This window comes from Pollachius pollachius (genome assembly GCF_949987615.1).
Source record: "Pollachius pollachius genome assembly, chromosome: 16".
NCBI classification, from domain to species: domain Eukaryota; kingdom Metazoa; phylum Chordata; class Actinopteri; order Gadiformes; family Gadidae; genus Pollachius; species Pollachius pollachius.
In genome coordinates this window covers 8,229,406-8,249,187 of record NC_136949.1, presented here as the reverse complement: position 1 = coordinate 8,249,187, position 19,782 = coordinate 8,229,406, and the positions used below count along the sequence as shown (strand labels likewise).

Sequence of the window (19,782 nt, the reverse complement as noted above, 5' to 3'; positions counted from 1 at the left end):
CGAAGGCCTCCCTATGGCCGGCACTCTGCAGCCGGCCCTGGGCCGCTCCGGCGCGGCCCCGTCGGCCTCCAGCCCAGCCTTCAGCCCGGGCAGCAGCTCCTCTCCCCAGGCCAAGAGAGGGGCTTCCACCCCCAGCCCCCACAAACACTCTGCCCACGCCGGCCACGGCTCGGCACGCAAGGGCAAGGGGCCCGCCGGACCGGGGACACAGTAGGACACACTCACACACACACATGAGTGTGCACACCAATACACACACATGTGTTTGCACACCAATGCACACACACAGACACACACACACACACACACACATGAGTGTGCACACCAATACACACACACACACACACACACACACACACAGAGGAATAACCAGCTATGGTAAGCACATGTGGACACCATGAAAAAAAACATGCAGTCCCTCTTGCGCTCCGCTCTGAAACCAGACCTGCTCTCACTGTGATCTCTCAGAAAGCTGGCCGTACAGTACCGATACTGTCAAGAGAACAGCATTTACTGAATGAAGGAACGCGCTCTATTACAAAGTCACACACACACACACACACACACCCACATGCGTGCACACACAAAGAGTTCCAATGCCCCGCAGTCCCTCCCAGTTGGTTTGTTACGTTTCTTATCTCTACGTGTCCGATTGGCGTCTCCTGCTGCTGATATTGGCTTGCATTGTGACAGGAGAGTTTAAAGGGGACATATCGTACCACCAGGTGTGAGTGTGATTAGCCATTACAAGCCGTTTTCAAAATGTGCAGCATTGTGACATCACACATGGGCGTGTCCATCTAGATGCGTGACGGATAGATGGACACGCCAACCTGTGATGTCACAATGCTGCACATTTTGAAAACGGCTTGTAATGGCTAATCACACTCACACCTGGTGGTATGAGATGTCCCCTTTAAGTGCTTTGGAGATGAGACAACCTGGTTCCTCCTCTTGTGTTGTTTGTTCTATTTTGTGTCCTTCTGTGGTCATGAGCTGGGAGTCATTGATGGTAACGCCTAGGTTACATACATATGTATGTATGTATATATATATATATATATATATATATATATCCATATACAACATTTTAACCAACGTCATACATAAAGGGCTTTGAAAACGTATCACCCAGTGTGAGAGTCCGATGAGTCCGACGCACTGATCAATGTCTTCCATTTGCATGTCTTACTTTGGAAGTATTTGTTTTGTTTATTTTTTTTTATTTTTTATTATTCAGTTCTTGAACTTCAAGCTGTTGGATCCTCCATCCTCTGCATTTCCAAAATGTGAATCCACACCATACCATACAAAACGTGTTCTCACTTTTGTACAAGAGCTCTTATTTTTGTAATGGACGACCTACGAAACCGTACAAGCATGGCATAGCCTAAACAACTTTTCTCAAACCTTTTTTGTCCATGACATTTTTTATATAATGCGATATGTTTCGATTTAAAAAAAAATGCAGCGATATTTTTTTAAATCGGATGATTACAAAAAAACTTGAAGGCTAATGAAACATATTTCAAAGCGATGCTGCTGCTTGGACTCAGAAAATTTAGATTTAAATTATTTGAATGTTTATTGCTTAAGTTATACAGGTTATGATCAGAAAGGGTGAGTTGTGACTGTGATGTGAAAATTTCCATACAATACAAATTAAATTATAGTGTTTCTTTTGGAGATTGTTTAGAATTTGTGTTCATACTTCAAAAAAAGGTACACAATTCTCAAATGTTTTAGATTGTTTATCATTGATGGTTTTGGAATGGCAAATGCCAGTTTTGTATGTCAATCACTACATTCGTCTTAGGTTTTCTTGTTTAGTGTTAATAGTGTGATAAAATATGTTCTATATTGATGTACATAATATTGAGAGCAACATTTCCTTTGGTCTCCCTTATGTGCTTATCTATTTTTATAGGTTATGTGTACATAAAAAAGTCTGCCCTTTTACTAACAGGAAAAGCCAATGGAAAATAAAACTGTGCTAAATCTGGTTAATTGTGTTTTTTTACATTCGCATTTAGAATCAAGGGCACACATTCTTCTTGACATTAAAGTTTATAATTAGAACCTGAAAAAAAATCCTACAAAAAAAGGTGATTATTTGGCTCCTATCAGAATGAATCACTTTAGTTATTTTTCTTATGTTTACGACCTTCTGAATTCATGCTTCAAGTCTTTAGACAGCTGCTTAATGTCAGAGTCCCGCCAACAGCACAGCCATACAAAGCATTTTATCTTGGAACTTTCACGTTTCTCAAGTACACGTTGCATAACTCTAAGGTGAAGTGAACATTGATAAGATAGGAGGGTGTGGATGTTGACACACATCACACATATCTATACTGATGCACTGTTCTCAGTATGGGTCACATTTCCAAAAAGTTTTCAACATCAAACTCCCATATCTGCACCACACTTCACAAACATACTCGAGTATAAAAGATTATTGTTAATATTCTGGGTTTGAAGAACGTGTGTGTTCTTGGCAAAATCCTGGGTTAGAAGTGTGTGTGTGTGTGTGTGTGTGTGTGTCAGTGTGTTTTCATTGTAATATTCTGGGTTCCAAGAGGTGGGTGTGTGTGTTCTTTTTCTTTGAGAGCTCAAGGATCTGTGTTGTGTTGATCTCTGACTTGTTGGTGGAACAGACGGTAAACACAGGACTTCCAGGTCTGAGGTAGTTCCCTTCCAAGCCCGGGTGTTACGTAAGCCTGCGCACCTCCAGTCCGGTCTTGAGCTCCATCCAAGGAACACGCTGCCCCAGCCAATGTTTGGGTGTGTCCGGGAGTGTTAACATGCATCTCAGCCCATGTATGGTGCTTCCAGCTAGACGCCTATAGGCTCGTATGGCTCTTGATAATGGTGTTTACAAGCCGTTGAAAAACCTAAATTTCGACTACAAATTCAAAACCATATTGGGCTGCCCAGCAGCCTAGAATAGCTCCCTTGTATTTGTACGTCTACACTAATTAGTCACAACTTAATAGCAATGCAACCAAAGGTCACGTCATGAGCTGAGATTTGCCCGAAGTGAATGCTATGCCCAAGTACAGGCTTTTAGCCTGTACTTTAGTTTCATTACTCACTATGCAAAAGCAAGTCACACCGAAACAGAAACCATTGTTCAAAACTTTATTTCAGTCTGTGAAACTGGTCGTATTCGTCATCAGATGTCAACAAAACCAGCAGTCCTTTAGCAGTGCAAATACATATTTAGCTTATTGTGAACCCAACATCAGGGGTAACAGAGCACAACAATGTGGTTTACAGTTGCTCACACAACAGGTTTGGTGATACAGTTACAGTAAATGAATGGCTGGCTGTAAAAAAAAAAAAAAAAGACTTTCCTTCCACATTTGATCACATGTAGCACACTCCCTTGGGGGAGGGGGGGTACTAGCGTTACAGACCTCACACCTCACCAACACGACAGGAATACAACGAGATACATCCACCATGACGTAATTATAAAGATATGACAGATGAAACGCCTCGATGTGTCTAATGTTGTCAATCTACTTTCTTTTTACTCAAGAGTTAACAGTACATAGAGGGGAGGGGTCAGGGTACAAGCTATTGGGCCGCCAACAGGTAGGGCACGAACGCCAGCGCCGCCGCCTCGATGGCAAACAGGTGGGGGTCGTCTACGTGAGGGCAGCTCTGCCTCATGAACTCGGCCAGGCGCAGCAGGTACTCCAGGTTGTGGCCGGTCTTGCCGAAGCTCATCGCGATCTGAGCCCCGATCACCTCCGGGCTGGCGGGCCCCAGGTACAGGGGGTTGTCCTCGGTGGCGATGTACACCAGCGCCGTCACGGGCGCCTGGTCCACCCCGCCCTCGGGGAAGAAGTCCACCGACTTGGTAGCGTAGCCGCCGCGAACAGCCTCGCGCAGGTTCAGGTACTTGAGTGACTCCTCCACCTGGGCGCCGGTCACCTCGAAGGCCACGCCCCAAGTGTTCGCCTGTAGAGAGGGAAGAGGACATGTTAGTTCACCCCATCTATGTGTTGGTAGGAACTCTGTATGAAAACGATTTACGTTAGATTCCATTGCAGCGTCAGCAGCGCAGCCCACTTACGTCATCATCCTCCATCAAAGTCACCACTCTTCCGGGCTGCAGGGAGAGAAGACAAATGGCTGACGTCAATGACAGGGCAAGTACATGGAAAGTACATCAGGGCGTGGTACCACGAACAAATCACCCATTTATATTGTCTTATGCCATCTCTGATCAAATATCTTTTTTTAAAAAACGATAATCTTACCAACTTGTCATTTCCACGGTGAAAGTTATCGCCGTGCCAGAAGCGTCTCTTGTAGCCTTGAATATGCCCGACCATGCTCCTCTTGTATTTAAAGTCGGGCTTCCACACCAGCGACCCGTACCCGAAGATCCAGAGGCTGGTCTTCCCGGTCATCACGTCTTGAGGCTTCATTTTTTCACTCGGTTTTTAGAGGACGACGTTCAGATTAATGGATGGAGCGCTTACAGATAAGTCTAACAGGCCGCTGGGTAGGCAGACTAGCTGGTTAATAGTAGCTTCCTTCGGTCAAGGAGGAGAGGCACAGGTTGGCTCACGGGTATACCGCGGACGGTATTCGAGCCCAACTGCTGTGCAGTCGAGAGGATGGAGTCTCGGAGAGGGTTTTGCCTTGCGCGATGCATGCCTGTGCATTAGTTCTGCCGCATACCTGCCTTAAAAATCCATGATAGCCTTGTGGCTTTCAACAATCTAAATCAAATCGATAGCGCTTGTGGCCAGCCACCTAAGCCAGCCGTGGATGACGTTTTAAGAAATAGATAATACTGACAAGAAAAGATGAATGAAAGACAAACGAAAGCTGGCAAGCCGTTAATCTAATCGTCTCTACTACGCCGGACGTCGTTCAGCTTCTTCGATGACATGGCGACTCTGTGCTGGGGACTTTATACCAGCATCCCAAGGTGGGTGTGTGTTGAGCAGAGGCTTTGACCAATAGAATTTAAGGATGGGTGGATCTCCACATCACTTTAGCCAATTGGGCTCCAGAGCAGCAAATAAACTGTAAATCTAAACTAAACTAGATCTGGGATTGGCTCAAAATCGCTTTAAGGCTGACCGATATCCCTCAAAGTAATTGGTCAAAGAATTGTCGCTCATACAATACGATTCACTTATAGGTCGATTATTTTGTCACTCTCTGTGCTTTACTCTGGCTGATGCAATTTCTCCCATGTTTTCACGGCCAAGAAGTAACAGGCCAAGACATTGCATCAGACGCGGGGCCGTCCTTCCTTGCCCTTATCAAGTAACCTACCCATTCTGTGTATCTATTATTATCAGATATCATAAATATTCCCTTTTAATGGTGTCATTTGGGACGGATTATTATTATTACAGGGTTGTTATTACTGGGTTGTAATCGTTTTCACGTTTGTTGTTGTTGAATGCAGTCAAAACAAACAATGTCTGTTACAGCCGACGTGAATAATATATATTTGTATTGCGTTCTTCAAACACTACAATGCCTATATTGGCTTGCATAGTAATACAACTATTGTGATTGGTCCAGATTTAGAGTAACATTAGGTCAACATACAGCAAATCGATAGACCTGATATGTTGAAGATAAACTATTTGGGATGACTGCAACCATAACCCAAAGGTAAATAATATTCTGCAATCTTTCTCCAAGAACAAGGAGCCATGGTAGAGGAAGACAGTGACTAAAAAGGGAGCCAAAAAACTAACTGTTGCACACGTGTGGATCAGGTTGATCACAACTCCAATCAATACATAGATGATCTATAAATAACAGGGTTATCTCAGAAGATAACCGTAATGCAGCCATGTGGATACCTCTGTGATCAGGGCAGGCATTCCAGCAGTGCATGACGTTTAACTGCAGACTTCTCTGCAGGCCGAAGGCCTGAGCTGAGCTGGGCGAGCCGCGCGCCGTCGTAAGCCCCACGCATTGTGGGTATTCGCAGCTGACAGCTTTAAATTCCCATCCTCATTCTTCAAATGGCGCCGAAATCCCCCCGTCAGCCTCTGAGTTTACAGAGAGATGAAATGCCTTTTGTTCATTGGATGGTCAACAAGAACTATGATGAAGATAATGATAAAGAAAAGGAGAAGAAGATTATTTTTATTGTATTAGTATTATTGTGGTTAGTACTATTTTTATCAGTAGAAAAAGCATTATTCATGTTTCTTTTTGTTTACGACCTTTGACCTGTGACCTTTACTTCAAGAGAAAAGACGACAGACACGCCCCACTTCTGTATCAGAAAAGGGAGAGATCTTAGTGGCATGCGGCCTCTGCATTCCTTCCTACACCGCGTTTTAGTGCGTGGCTCAGACTGGCGGCACGACAACCTATAAACAGAATACCAGTAATGTCCCCACGCAGCGCGCAAAATGCGTTTTCATCCCATCTACTTCGACCTGTCAGTCTCAGTCAAAATTCGGAATTTAGGAATTCAGTGTCGCATAAATCAGGTTAAACCAGGATTCCAGAGTTCAAAGGTTATTATGAATAAATGGCATGCACTACGAGGTTGTTTGCGAAACTGGTTTACGAAGCCATTATAGGAGACCAGCTGTGGTAGTCATGGATATTGTGAGCACTGAGATTCTTACTGACACCTAGTGTTTATTTAATGAGACAGCTCCCATGTACTGCAGCGTGGGTTCATTAGAGACACTTCGCTCCATGTTATTATTGTATGTGAATGATAGCTCTCTTGTTTCTGGTAAGGAAGGAATTATCTGACGGTCAAATTAAGGAATGCTTGTTTTTTTTCTATTGTTATTCTAGCTTGCTGTGTTAATCCATTCTTCAGCGTTTCACGCCTCTTGAAAACACCATGTTAATATCATCTTGAGAATGAAGCTCTAACTCAGCCTTCCACAAAGGAAACAGCCATGTGCTTTGTTATTCAGAAGGAGATTGACACTTCTCCGGTTGCATAATAACGAGACAGATGAGATACAGAACACTGCTTCCGGATTGTTGAGGAGTGACATCCATTCTGCAAGTCCCCCCCGACCTCCCCCCCCTCGTTCCTCCAACAAAATAAATTGTGTTGATTAGCGCATTTGTCTCCCCGTTTGCTTGTTTTGCCGTCCAGTTTCCTGGAGACCCAGGGCATCTGTGTGAACAAGTGCAGCCCGCAGAAAGAGATGCGTGAGAAACGCAGTTGGCCAGTGCCGGCATGTTCTGCATTTTTGAATCAGGGAGGAAACAGGAACTGATGTCACTGGGTCACAAACAGGATGCTGTGATTTGAACACAATGAAAACGCTTGGCGCGATGCAACGGGGACCTGGGGGCCAAGGAGCGGGGGCCCTCAGCATGTTGCCTGGGAATGTGGGGACGTTTATGAGCAGACATGCTGGGGATTAAGGAACAGGTGCTCCCCGAGGCTGGTCGGGTAACGGGCCCAACGTTGTGTTGTTGCTGTCCACACTGGTCTGGAAGCCTTCATAGCTGCTCCCTTTATGTGACTCTGTTTATGTCTGTGTCTGCTTGTGTGTGTGTGTGTGTGTGTGTGTGTGTGTGTGTGTGAGTAGGCTATGTGTGTGTGTGTCTGCTTGTGTGTGAGTGTGTATGTGAGTAGGCTATTTGTGTGTTTGTGTGTGTGTTTGTGAGTATGTGTATGTCTGCATGTGTGTGTGTCTGCGTGTTTGTGTCTGCATGTTTGTGTGTGTGTGTGGGGGGGGGGGGGGGGGCTGGGGTATGAGGATGAGGATACCTTGACCAACAGACAAACAGGATGTGTGTGACGGCTGAGCCTTCCGGATTCTCTGTCGGCTCTTTGATTAGGTCTGACGGCTGAGCGCTGATTGCGGCCAGACTCCTGTTAATGCGACGCACAGGCTGTTGTGTTTTGATGAGGTTGATGACCCACTGTGAGGAGGATGACAGACAATCGTTTCAAACACCCCAGAAGAAGAAGAAGAAGAAGAAGAAGAAGAAGAAGAAGAAGAAGAAGAAGAAGAAGAAGAAGAAGAAGGAGAAGAAAAAGAAGAATACATTAAGAGATGGCGGTTTAGAGAACAGAACAGAAGCACTCTCTCAGACGCATGAATCCTAACTAGCATGCTGATTGCCCATTTCCAACCTCATTAAAAATACTTGAAATACATGAAAGAGAGGGAGGGAAAGAGGTTGCGTTCTCCATGAGGGACCGAAGAACAAACGACGGCGGGAAGAGCGGGGAAGCAGACGAACCGCCCGTAACGAGAGTCCGGTTTGTTTTGACAAGTCAATAAACGTTTCTAGAAATAAAGTGCAGAGGTCAACGCTGCTCTACGTCTCTTTATATTTATGGCGGGTGCACCCCCATCTGGTTAGTCCTCCCTCCTATAACATAGTGCCACCCCCCCTCCCTCACCCGCTCACCCACCCCCTCCATCATGGAGGGAGTGGGCGGCATTCAGATATTACACTCAACCCGGCGCGCTGTCGCGGAGCCGACCCGCTGATGGTGGTTGGAGTCGGCGGGGGAGGGGCCGAGTTTGGGGGGGGGGGGGGGTACATGTCTTGCGTGTGTGTATTTTTTAAGAGAGATCTATGCACAGCCAGAGCTCAGTGTGTGTGTGTGTGTATTGTACCCAGGGCGAGAGGCCTGGCATATGCCGCTGTTTTTATGGCAAAGCGGCCTCCTCTTGCTCCCCCACGGCATCTGTTTTATGTGTGTGTGTGTGTGGGTGTGTGTGTGTGTGTGTGTGTGTGTGTGTGTGCACGCACGTGTGTAAGTGCTTTGTGAGGGGTGGGGGGCGTTCCCCTTTGCCCCATGCCTGCCTTTGTTTCACCATTTCCAGCTTGAGGCGGTGGTATCCGTGGAAACTGATTTGAATTTCAACCCAATTTAGGCCTGAATAAGAGAACGTTTGGGTGGAGTTGTTTGAGGCTTAAAAAATAAAATGAAAAAAGCTAAAAGAACGATGAAATATTTTCTGTTCCATCATAAGCCTTTTGGCGAGGAAAGGCAGATTTCTTGTTTTGTAAATGCGAGGGAACTTTCTGGAATTCATATTCCAAAGTCTGTTGTAAATGTACCGTTGGTTGGCCAATTCTGTGTAAATATTAATACAGAGATTTGAAACCGTCCAGCTTCCCTATTAATAACTGTGCTTTGGTTGCAAGAAACACAAGACACAGCCAAATGTGGTTTGTACGCATTTCATTATTTAAAAACACCTCAAAAATAATTTCCTTTTCCATTCACTTACATCAAATTAAGAACAGTTGAGAAGAAATTAAAGTTTTATTCTTCAGAAGTTTGGTCCTTATAAATATGCATTATATACAAAATAAAATTATAAAACATATAAAGAACAGTTTTTCATGTTTAAATTAAACTCTTCAAATAATCATCACTTTAAAAAAATTACATTATTGGTTCTGTATTTTTAATTTTGTGTGATAGGCAGGCAGTGGTGTGACAGTCTTGTACGTGTTCAGTCTCTTCATATTTTTAGGTTGGGTTGCATAAAAATACCCATTTTGAATCCCTCTCTTCTTGGATCTTGCTGGCACAGCACCGACTATTGCGCTTCTGTGATTTCCCCTCCGATTGATTAAAAAATAGTTCCCCCACCTCACCCCGCTGTTTTTTGTAGTGCAAATGATCCAAGAAGAGTCAAGGGCACGAATTCAGTATCAAACCATCCCATACCCCATTCTTTTAAGGCTTCTAGTGAATTTGGGCTGCATACAATCTTTACTGATGCACGGAAAAGTCGGATCGTTCATTTGCTTTTTTGCGTGTGTTTGATTGACAAGTCGGATATTATTTCAGAGTTTGTACGGTCTGCGTTTCGTTCTTCGACGGGCGGGCGAGTGTTGCAAGTTTCCACCCTGAGTCTTGCATAGCACGCACAGCTGATGGGAGCATGAGCCTGGAAATGGGATTCCCATAACCGGCACCTCCGTTTTGATTGGTTCAATGATTATCGCACAAGGCCAGTTCGACTACAAGGGGGGGCTGTATTATCCGTCTCCTCTTGCAGTCGTCAAGGAGTGATTCATTATTTGAACTGACGGCCCCAAAGTCAGAAAAAGTCAGAGAGTCAGCTGGGCATCAAAGGCAGTCCAGGTTGCCGTTCCCACAAATGAGACAACCTTATTTTCTGTACATGTCTCTATATGTGACCACGCGGTTCCAGAGAAGAGAGTTCTCTGATGTGGTTCATGTCTGTGCCGCAGAGCAAACCGAAGGTTCTGCCAAGTTCCTCACTTCTCAAGTGTTCCAGAGCAGCACTTTTTGTCCAAAACAATCGGCAGCCTTTCTTCTCATTTGTAAACAATCCAGAATGTGGTGGTTCTGACTCGATTGTGTGTTTCTTCCCACTCAAGGGCCAACTGCCCTCCATGCTTTATACCTGATGGTGAAGAGCAGAGAAAATGCGGGTTAAAAATCGGACTGTGTGCAAGTTGCAAACTGTATTTCATCTCTTCAAGCTAGCGTTCAGTCTGACGCAAAATGGCGTGTTTGAAACCATTTCAGGCCGTTTACCAAAAAGTAAACCGAGTTTGCACTTTCCTTTTAGAAATCAGGTCAACACATGGTCAAGATGAAGAACAGTCCTGTAATAGTGACCTTATGGAATAATCTACACAAACGCTGGCCTCTCTCTGGAAACACTTCTGAAAAATGTCTGCATCACTTAAAAATGTAGGGAACATCTTCTGTGCCGTAATGAATACATCAAAAAGACGGCCATCAGCTATAATAAGCTCCAGCAGTAAGGTATGGCATGCCTACAATAGACTGATATGCTATAAAACGAAGCTATAAAAGTGCAGATGAAGACTTGGTTTATGGAGCCTACCTCGGTTGCGATGACGCACTCCCGTCGCTCCTCCGCTATAACAAACACCGACTGGTACATGGAGTCTCTGGGGGAGCATATCGTTGATATCCTACACTCTGGCTTTTCACTGCAAACACAAATCACACTGCGTTAAAACAAACTGGAAGCACATGGCACAGCAATGCATTCGGCGCACATGGAGGTTAGGAACACACTGAGGCGCGCTACAATGTTGGAACATAAACTACCCGTAACACTAATCTAAAGTGTTTTTGGGGGGATATGGACGCAAGTCTACTGGAGTAAATTGTTGACATACAATAGTTTCATCAAAGGGATATTTGACATGCGTATGGCGACCTAGATTCAAGTTTTGATGCTTTTCTGGAGAATTTTTTTCTTTCCCTCTCAATTTGCGTCTCATATAAAGTGTGTTTGGCCTCGAGAGTTCAACAATGAATGCCTCATTCATTTTGGACGATATACAGCACTCTATGTCACACTCAACAGAAAAAAACATACAGTCTGACTGCAGTTGAAAAAAGGCTCAGGCTCTACAGCTACATTAACTCTTCAGTCAGCAACTGGACCCAAATGGCATTTCTAAAAGGGTAAAATAATAAGAGCGGTTTCTTACCTGTACATTCGACTCAATGGCACTTTTTCTTCTAAACACTTGTCATAAATTAGACTTTTCTCCTCCTGCGACGAGTCCTCCTTGAACTCCTTGGCCTTCGAGCCATACGTGTCCAAGTGATAGTTTTTATGGTTAAAGTTCGACTTCTCCGACTCGCAGTCCACCTCCAGGCTCACCTTCTGGTTGGTGTTTTTGAGTTGCGACGCCGGGATCAGGTTGTCCCGCTGGACGTTGGACAGGTTGTTCATGGTCTCCGTGTCTCCCCTGCCCTGCCGGGCCTGCCGGTGGACGTGCCTCATGGCCAGGCCCACCATGCACAGCAGCACCAGCAACGCCACCAACCCCACGGCCAACACCACCGCCGCCCACGGGAAGCTATCCGGCCCGTCAGGTTTGACCAAGGGGAACGTCACGGCGTCCGAGTACTCGCAGCGGGGTCCGGCGAAGCCCGGCGGGCAGAGGCAGGCGGTGGGGGGCTTGCCCGGACCCCCTCCCCCGGTGCAGATGCCGCCGTTGGCGCAGGGTCGAAGGGCGCACTCGTCCAGCAGCCGCTCGCAGTTGCGGCCGCTGTAGCCCGGGAGGCAGGCGCACTTGTAGTCGTTGGTGTGGTCCAGGCAGGTGCCGCCGTTGACGCAGGGGTTGTCGGCGCACTCGTTGACGTTGATCTCGCAGCGCTGGCCCGTGAAGCCCGCCCGGCAGCTGCACACGCGCATGCCGCTGTGGATGACGCACAGCCCGCCTGTGGAGAACCAAGGCAGAACGTTAGGAAGTGGAGGGGACAATTGCTTTCGTTCTAAAGGGAGTCCCCGAAGCAAAGTGGCAGTCGTCTGTAATCAGGCGGACGATATCACACAATCGACTAGAGCTAATATTCGTCCTCTCAAATTGGTTCTTAGAATGCACAAAGCCTCTTCCCAACCCAACCCCCCCACCCCCTACATAGGGTCTTCTAGAGCGCTCTCTATCGCTGGTGTCAACACTGTACGGCATTGTTCCCCCGGCACACACGAGAACAATCCCACTTCTTTCGGCTGTTTACAAAGCGAGAGAAATCGAGCCACGTAGGATATTTGTCCCACTTTCATCAACAACCACTGCCAGCGGCCGCAGCAGCCACAACTACAATCTACTGGTGTAAGGGGCCCGAGTGTTTACACGCAGGACAATAGACACTAAGTTCCAACCAATTCCTGTTGTTGGACACTGCTTCCAGTTGCAAGAATTTGAAAAGGGGGGTTTGGGGAGAGAGAAGGGTTTGAGGGAGAAGTTCACACGCGTGGGTGGGAGGGAAAGGCGGGAGGAGGAAGACGCTACCGTTGGCGCAGGGAAGCGAGGTGCACTTGTCCACCCTCTTTTCGCAGTTGAGTCCCGTATAGCCTTGGGGACACTCGCACACGTAGCTGCGGCCGTTGTCCTTCTCGCGGCACTGGCCGCCGTGGAAGCAAGAGGCGTCGCCGCACGTCAGGAGGCTGTGCTCGCAGTGGGAGCCCTCAAACCCGGGGAGGCAGGTGCACGTGTAGCCGCTATCCAGGTTCTGGAGGGGAAGAAGAAGAAGAAGAAGAAGAAGAAGAAGAAGAAGAAGAAGAAGAAGAAGAAGAAGAAGAAGAAGAAGAAGAAGAAGCAGCAGGAGAAGCAGCAGGAGAAGAAGAACAACAAACAAGGGATTAGCGGCATGTTGCATCACAACAAACACCCTATTCCTCACTCCCATCATTCTAAATAAAGGATGATCTCATCTCATGATACACTCTATCATCTATCACATTTCTTCCAATCCCATCACCAACTCACTGTGCATATGCCTGCGTTCCTGCAGGGGTTGCTGTCACACTCCTGCATCTCCAGCTCACAGTTGACGCCTGTGAAGCCGGGCAGACAGGTACACGTGTAGCTGCCCTGGCCCGTGTTCATACAGGTGGCTCCGTTCACACATGGCCGGTGATGTGTGCAGAAGTTCAAATCTAAAAAAGGACGAAGGCCATGGGGGTTTTCGTTAACACTGCCCGCATGGAAACAAAGAAAAGCAACAACCTCTGCTACACTCCTGGCTGGAGAGGTGGTTGGACTGTAAAGATCAAGTTTGCTGGGAGATGTATACCTTGGTCACAGAACAGGCCTCCCCAGCCCTCCTGGCAGTTGCACTGCCATGGCTGTTGGCAGGTCCCGTGCTTGCAGGCGGGGTATTTCTTGCACTCGTCGCAGAAGGGACCCTGCCAGCCTTCTCTGCAGCTGAAAGCGACATGGAAAAAGGAAGGTTTTGATTAAGTACCGGCTAATGCACGTCTCATTAGGGCCAGCGGAACTGGCCTTCAGCGCCGCGTCTGAAATGACCACATTTGGTATCTGCAGGGTTGTTTGTTGATGTTTTCTATTAACTTGGCCGGCTAAACCACGAGAGGTCAATTATGTTAAACATTATATTAATCAAGTGAACAGGCAGAGTTGAGAAGGGCAATTTTTAGAGTAAGCAGAAGCACTGTGCTTATGGTTTTAGGTGGTTGCCATTGATTAAGATTAAGGGGTAACACCAATCCTTTCTTCACTTGCCACACTTTGTCGTTGCTTTATTGCCATTGGTGGTATTTCACAAGCCATTACAGCCATATCCATTCCCGCACATATCCATCCCGGTTATCATTACAAACTGTGCCGCTTCAAATTCTCTGAACAAAACAATGATTACATTTAGGCCCATATGTTTGGCTTCTTTATGTATGTCAGTATGGCGATTAAATTGTATTTCATAATCTTCCCATCAACAATTGTCGATTACAATTGGGCCTACTGTATGTTGAAAACAACAAAAGTACTAAAATAACATTAACATTTGCAAACAAACATAGTCAATGCATATTTTGAGTTTTAATGTGACGCAATGAATAATGAATAACAACAAATGGGGGAAGTTTGTCAGTCCGGTCTATTGTTGGGGTGGTGTGTGGTACAGTCCATACTGGAAGGTAATATTAAAATACAGTAAGGCTTTGGGCATAACAAAATGGTAGGCCTTTCTCATGTTTCCCAGGGATATCAAATGCTTAGTGTGGGTGAGAAGCAAAACTGTGAAAACAACAGCGTGTGTGTGTGGGGCTTGGGATGGTCTTTTAACGGCATCCAGTTTGAGTGAGCAGGGGCATGGGAGCAGCTTTAGGGTGGTAAACATCTAAAGGGGTTTATCCTCAATTTGGGTCAGTTTTGGTCAGGGAGAGATGGATTTGTGTTTAAAAAAAAAGGGGGTCAAAATAGGATTCGGGAGGAATTTCTCACAGTGAATCCAATGAGTGATTGAGTGAGTGAGTGAGTGAGTGTTGAACAGAGAAGGCGAGATACGAAGAGAGAGCCAGGGTCAGAGATGATGAGGGGTCAGTGTGTACAGCCTATGGATCATGAGAAACTAGAAATGAAAGAAACGTTGTGCGGAGCAGAATACCCATAGGAACAAACAAAAAAAGGAGATGTTTGAACTTGAACTCCCCGTGATGAATGTTCTGGGCATGAGAATAGCGGGATTTAGTGTTGAGTATATTAAATCCTTAGAGCGGGGAAAAGATGGACTGAATACAACAATGCATTTGAAAATCAATATGGAGTGATGGAGAAGTGCCAGCAAGGTCTTCCAATATGAATCCCGTGAAGCAATCATTCAATTGAAATGTTTTTTCTACTTACACACACTCTCCCGGTCTGGAACAGTTTCCATTCCTCTCACTGCAGCCATCCAGGCATATTGCTAAAGCACAAAGAAAAACAACAGCATAAGGTCATATAGTCTCACCAGTCTTCCAGTCTTTTATAAGATAAAAGACTACCACTAAAAACTGAATTGCAAATACATTCGATTATTGTCTATTTCCATAAAAAATATATAGACACGTTTTGAAGCATAAAGTGGTTCATGCGAATAATCAGGGTGCTCAACACAGCTGTTTATTTATACAAATAGCGATTGTGTACGTCGGGCTTATTCTATGGGGACAGTTTGACGCAGCCTCAAACCGCCACGACTTTCATCAAAGCCAAGGTATAACCGCTCGTTTGATCTGGACCTGCCGCGCGCAGGTCCCAGCTGCCACCAGGAAGTCGGTTAGGGAGGTTGTGTCCTGTTTAGTGCACTGGTTCTCAGAACGAAGGCGACCGCCGGTGAATAAGCGGCCGGTTAGTCCCGAACAGATGCTTGCTCTCAATAGCAGACAGCTGTCATCATTGTTGTTTGTGGTCTGCGCGAGAACCATATTTTGCAGCTGCCACGCCGCGCGTTCAACAATACGGCGACTGCAACGTCGGTGGCGCGTGGCGGATGATAATGCCGCGATTAACCTTGGCGCGTGCAGCCGCCAGGGCTTCTACTATGAATGTCCGCTCGCGCTGGGATTATGTTACATGGCACGCGCGCCAAGCGAGTTGTAGGTATAACAACAACTTTCTGGGGCTGGATAGAGAAAGCCAGGCAGACTGTATGGGGGAGAGGCGTAATGAGAGTTTTAAAATAATTGGAGTCGGCACGACATTAAGACTAATTAGTCGTACGTGAATGTATATTGTCTGTAGGCGTAGCCGACGATTGATGCGTCTATAATTGCAACACGTGAGCCCATCTGGTTAGAATTTGGCGCCACAATCAAATGAATACGTGCCAATTTCTCTTTCAGCACCCAGTGACATCGATGACGGATCCGCTGTCACCCTCCCCGGTCACGAATACCACATGGTAACTATTACTTTCACGGTTTCTCGTTCCAATCACCTCCTTGATTCATTTGTTTGAGTGAAAAGGGGCCTGCTCTCTTGTGATGCCAAATGGCAAAGAACTGCGCCACCAGAGCCCCGATTCAGGCCGTCTTAATCCAATACATTCCGGGGTTTCACAATCCATTCAGTTTAGTTTTATTTTTACAATAATAATATGGTTGGCAATGCTCAAACGTCTATTCTTAAATACAATTGCAACAGCCATGCAAACGGAGAAAGTGCCAATTATGCCACTCAAATTATACAATCATGCAGGAATGCAAAACGATTTCTAAAATTGATGTTTGACATCCAAAATTGCACATTAGCTATAGCATACATCACTAGATGGCCTCCATTCACAGCTTCCTGTGGTCCGGGCCTCTTTGAGAAGCAGGAAGGCCTTTTTGTGAGGCGGATCCACATTTTCATCGCAGAATAACCAAAGGTAAGGTTCTCTGTTCTCTCTGAGTTGACCATGACACACCATACAAGACTATTAGACCGCCACAAGTTCAACTAGGAGGACATCTTGTGTATGTTCTCCATCAAAAGACACAAGGCATCCATTTACATCACACAACTACACCAAACCTATATCAAAAATAATCTACAAATGTCACCACGACCCACCAAAACACCAAAGGTCACCCAAAGCACAAAGACTCAAGCCTCCATAACGAAACAGCAACCGGCTCAGTCTCAAGACCGAGCGCGGGCCAGTCGACCAGTCAGCCAACCAGGAGGTGTGCTTACGTTCTTCACAGTATTTTCCCTTCCACCCTGCCATGCAGGACAGCTGTCCGTCACGGGTGCACGTGTAGTGGCCGAATCGGTCGTCCCGGGACATGCACTTCTTGGAGCAGCTCTCCCCGTAGTAGTTCTCTTGGCAGACAAAGCGGTAGGAGTATCGGAGCTCTGTCTGCCTGCCGGACTGGGAGTCCTGGGAGTCTTGGGACCACTCACTGCCCACCCCCAGCTGTCTCTGGATGGAGAAGAAGCCGATCAGCATGTCCGTGTTGTTGGTGTCTAGAGGGAAGACATGGTGGAGACGGGGGTTGGATTTGAGTTAAAGGTGTCACGTTTGGACTAGGGTATATATTCAGTCGGTTCATTCAAATGCCCACAGTCAACATATAGACATAGATACTTTTGAAGATACTTTTTTTGAAGTAAACCTTTCAAAAGAACAATCTTTGCTTTGAAATAAATCTGCTCTGATGAGTCAGTGCAGATTTGGACAGAAGATGAATTGACTTGGAAATGTGCTTTCTTTCTTTCCACCGGCATTAAAAACATTCCCAGGCATAGCCCCCCCCCCCCAAAAAAAAAAAAGAAAACACACACACACACACACACACACACACACACACACACACACACACACACACACACACACACACCTCTCCCCTTCCAAAGGGCGGAACGGCGTAAGGTGTAAAGTACAGGAAGATGTAGTCAGGGGCTTTTGGCAGGCAGCGTGTATTCTCACCGAAGCCCACGGTTCGTTCCCACGCCAAAAATAAACCAAAGGAAGTTCAATTGTATTGGAGTATGAGAATGAGAAAGGTGCTCCGGAGATAACAAAGGGCAGCGCATGCCTCAAAACGTGTGAAACTACAACATATTTGCCAAATCGCATGCATCTTTTTTTTGGCTGACCGTGCAACTATACATTGCACGGTCAATGTATAATTGTTACTATACATATGGTTGGCCGTAAAGTGAAGATATTCGTGCGATAGCGACGTTCGTGGCTTGAGTCAATTTAAACTGCAACCATACTGAAGAGCTCCCTCCTGTGGTCTGAAAGGTTTGCTTACCTATAGGCGCGCTTTCTTGAGGCGAATGCCAGGCTTCAATGATCAGTGAAAACGAACCCTGAGGAGGTAACACATTGAGCTATTACAGAGGGCACATTATAACATAATAAAGTACAGACAGTAGAAGTGTCCTGATCTAGAGTCTTCTATTTCTGCATTTGTAATGTCCGACTAAAAGCAGATGGAGAATATAGTTTTATATTTTGATTAGATTTGCATTTAATCAAAGCGGAGTAGCCTGTAGTAAACAGTTGCCCAGATTGAAATGAAAGACGTGGTCGCAATCCAATCCGTTTGATGACAGAATTACCTAATGGTAATGGATTAGTCGAGCTGAATAACCCGGGCGCTACCTATGACACAGAGCTGCCCCCGTTTTATTTTGACTGCCTGCTCCAGGCAATACAATTCTACCAATGATTGCATTTCTTTCCTTCTTACCGGCCATCCAAAGTTGACTTGCACTCGGATCGGAGTGGTAAACGTGCCGCTGTCCTTTGCGCTGAAAGAGTTGGTCCCCAGCACCGGTGTCATTTCGCTCCCAAAGATGCAGTCACCTGGCGAGACAACCGCCTGGTAGTTCTTCAAGCAAACTCTAAAGAAAGTCCTGCAGCTGGGTGTGCACGCGTTCCCGTTGGCCAGCATCGCTTTGTGATTCCTAAACTCATGGAGGTCGATCTCAAACACACCGGCACCGAATACCTACAAGAGAAGACAGACACACATTTAGGATACCGGGGCCGTTGCGCATGAATATCCTCATTTACTATGGCCTCCCGTCTTTTTTTTCTTTCTTTTTTTTCCTTAAGGGACCTGAAACGGTGTGGTCGGGATGCGTATTGCTTGCCCCATACCTGTGTTATCAACGTGGTGCTGAACGCAACTGTAAAGGTAAACCAGGCTGCCATCCTCTTCGCTTCTCCTGGGCAGCCGCGTCACCACCCAACGAAGCCCGTATCACGGACAGCACAAACCACCTTTCCCCCCAAAGAATGTACCCCAAAGAAGAAGAATAAAAATAACTGCTAGTAATAATATAAAGTGTAAATCCTTCTTCACTCCCGGGGAGTTTTTTCGATGCTCTTGATTTGCTGATGTGTCAAAAACGAAAAAGAAATAAAGCAATATCCCCCAAGTTATCCAAAAGGTGAAAGGAAAACCCAATATCCAACAGCGGGCTCTCCCCCGTCAGCAGGCGTCTCGTCGCGTGCGCTGTATTCCACGGGGCGTCTTGCTGGGTTTTTGCGCGCGGTGTACCGCTTGTTTTGGTGCTGCCTGCTGCTCGCGCTGGTGCGTCAGTGTGTGCCTGGGTGGATGCGAAGCACTCGTCTCGATACTCGTGAATGAAACCCTCGTGCGTCTCCTCCCAGATATATAGACTCCGCGCGGCTCATTACATAAACTGTCAATCAGTATTTGACACCGCCCATTTTACATATTCAACCCCCCTTCTCTCCTGTACCCCCTCAACAATTATCTAGATGTGATACCTAGTGGCACGGTGCTGACTGATCACCGAGCCGTGATGTGATTATTAACAAACTGCAACATCTGGTCACTTTTCTTTATTATTTTTTTTACGAGAGGTGCGCAAAAACGTATGGCGCGTGTTCTCCTGCCAATATTGAAAAGACAAACACATAATATAACTCCTTGAATTAGACTCTTAATTTGAGGCCCATAAAATTTCATATACATACATATACACATTTTTTGTATATCTATATAACAATCCAATTGATATAAGCAAGCTTATACTTCCAATTGTGTGTATGTAGAAAAA

At 46.1% G+C, this 19,782-nt stretch overlaps 3 protein-coding genes across 6 annotated transcripts in view; 1 reads left to right on the top strand and 2 right to left on the bottom strand.

The window, feature by feature from the left end:
- The window catches only part of ino80 (INO80 complex ATPase subunit), a 41,763-nt gene extending 39,761 nt beyond the window's left edge, over positions 1 to 2,002 (top strand). For all 4 annotated transcript variants that reach the window (XM_079753094.1, XM_079753093.1, XM_079753095.1 and 1 more), the window contains exon 37: positions 6 to 2,002. In XM_079753094.1, coding sequence (XP_079609220.1) covers positions 6 to 214 — 209 coding nt within the window. In that variant the 3' untranslated portion in view covers positions 215 to 2,002. The remainder of the gene's footprint in view (positions 1 to 5) is intronic.
- Positions 2,003 to 3,127: 1,125 nt separating this feature from the next.
- chac1 (ChaC, cation transport regulator homolog 1 (E. coli)) lies at positions 3,128 to 4,893 on the bottom strand. Its single transcript, XM_079753617.1, has 3 exons — positions 4,272 to 4,893; positions 4,085 to 4,120; positions 3,128 to 3,969 (listed from the first exon to the last, which is right to left on the bottom strand). Exons 1-3 carry the CDS (start codon positions 4,440 to 4,442, stop codon positions 3,583 to 3,585), a joined length of 594 nt encoding a protein of 197 aa, XP_079609743.1. The 5' UTR covers positions 4,443 to 4,893; the 3' UTR covers positions 3,128 to 3,582.
- Positions 4,894 to 9,204: 4,311 nt separating this feature from the next.
- Positions 9,205 to 19,326, bottom strand: dll4 (delta-like 4). Its single transcript, XM_079753922.1, has 11 exons — positions 18,854 to 19,326; positions 18,441 to 18,701; positions 18,000 to 18,057; positions 16,933 to 17,205; positions 15,118 to 15,178; positions 13,547 to 13,677; positions 13,240 to 13,409; positions 12,763 to 12,982; positions 11,449 to 12,187; positions 10,830 to 10,938; positions 9,205 to 10,379 (listed from the first exon to the last, which is right to left on the bottom strand). The coding sequence occupies exons 1-11, from the start codon at positions 18,905 to 18,907 to the stop codon at positions 10,374 to 10,376; spliced, it is 2,082 nt and encodes a 693-aa protein (XP_079610048.1). The 5' UTR covers positions 18,908 to 19,326; the 3' UTR covers positions 9,205 to 10,373.
- Between the last annotated feature and the right edge of the window lie 456 nt (positions 19,327 to 19,782).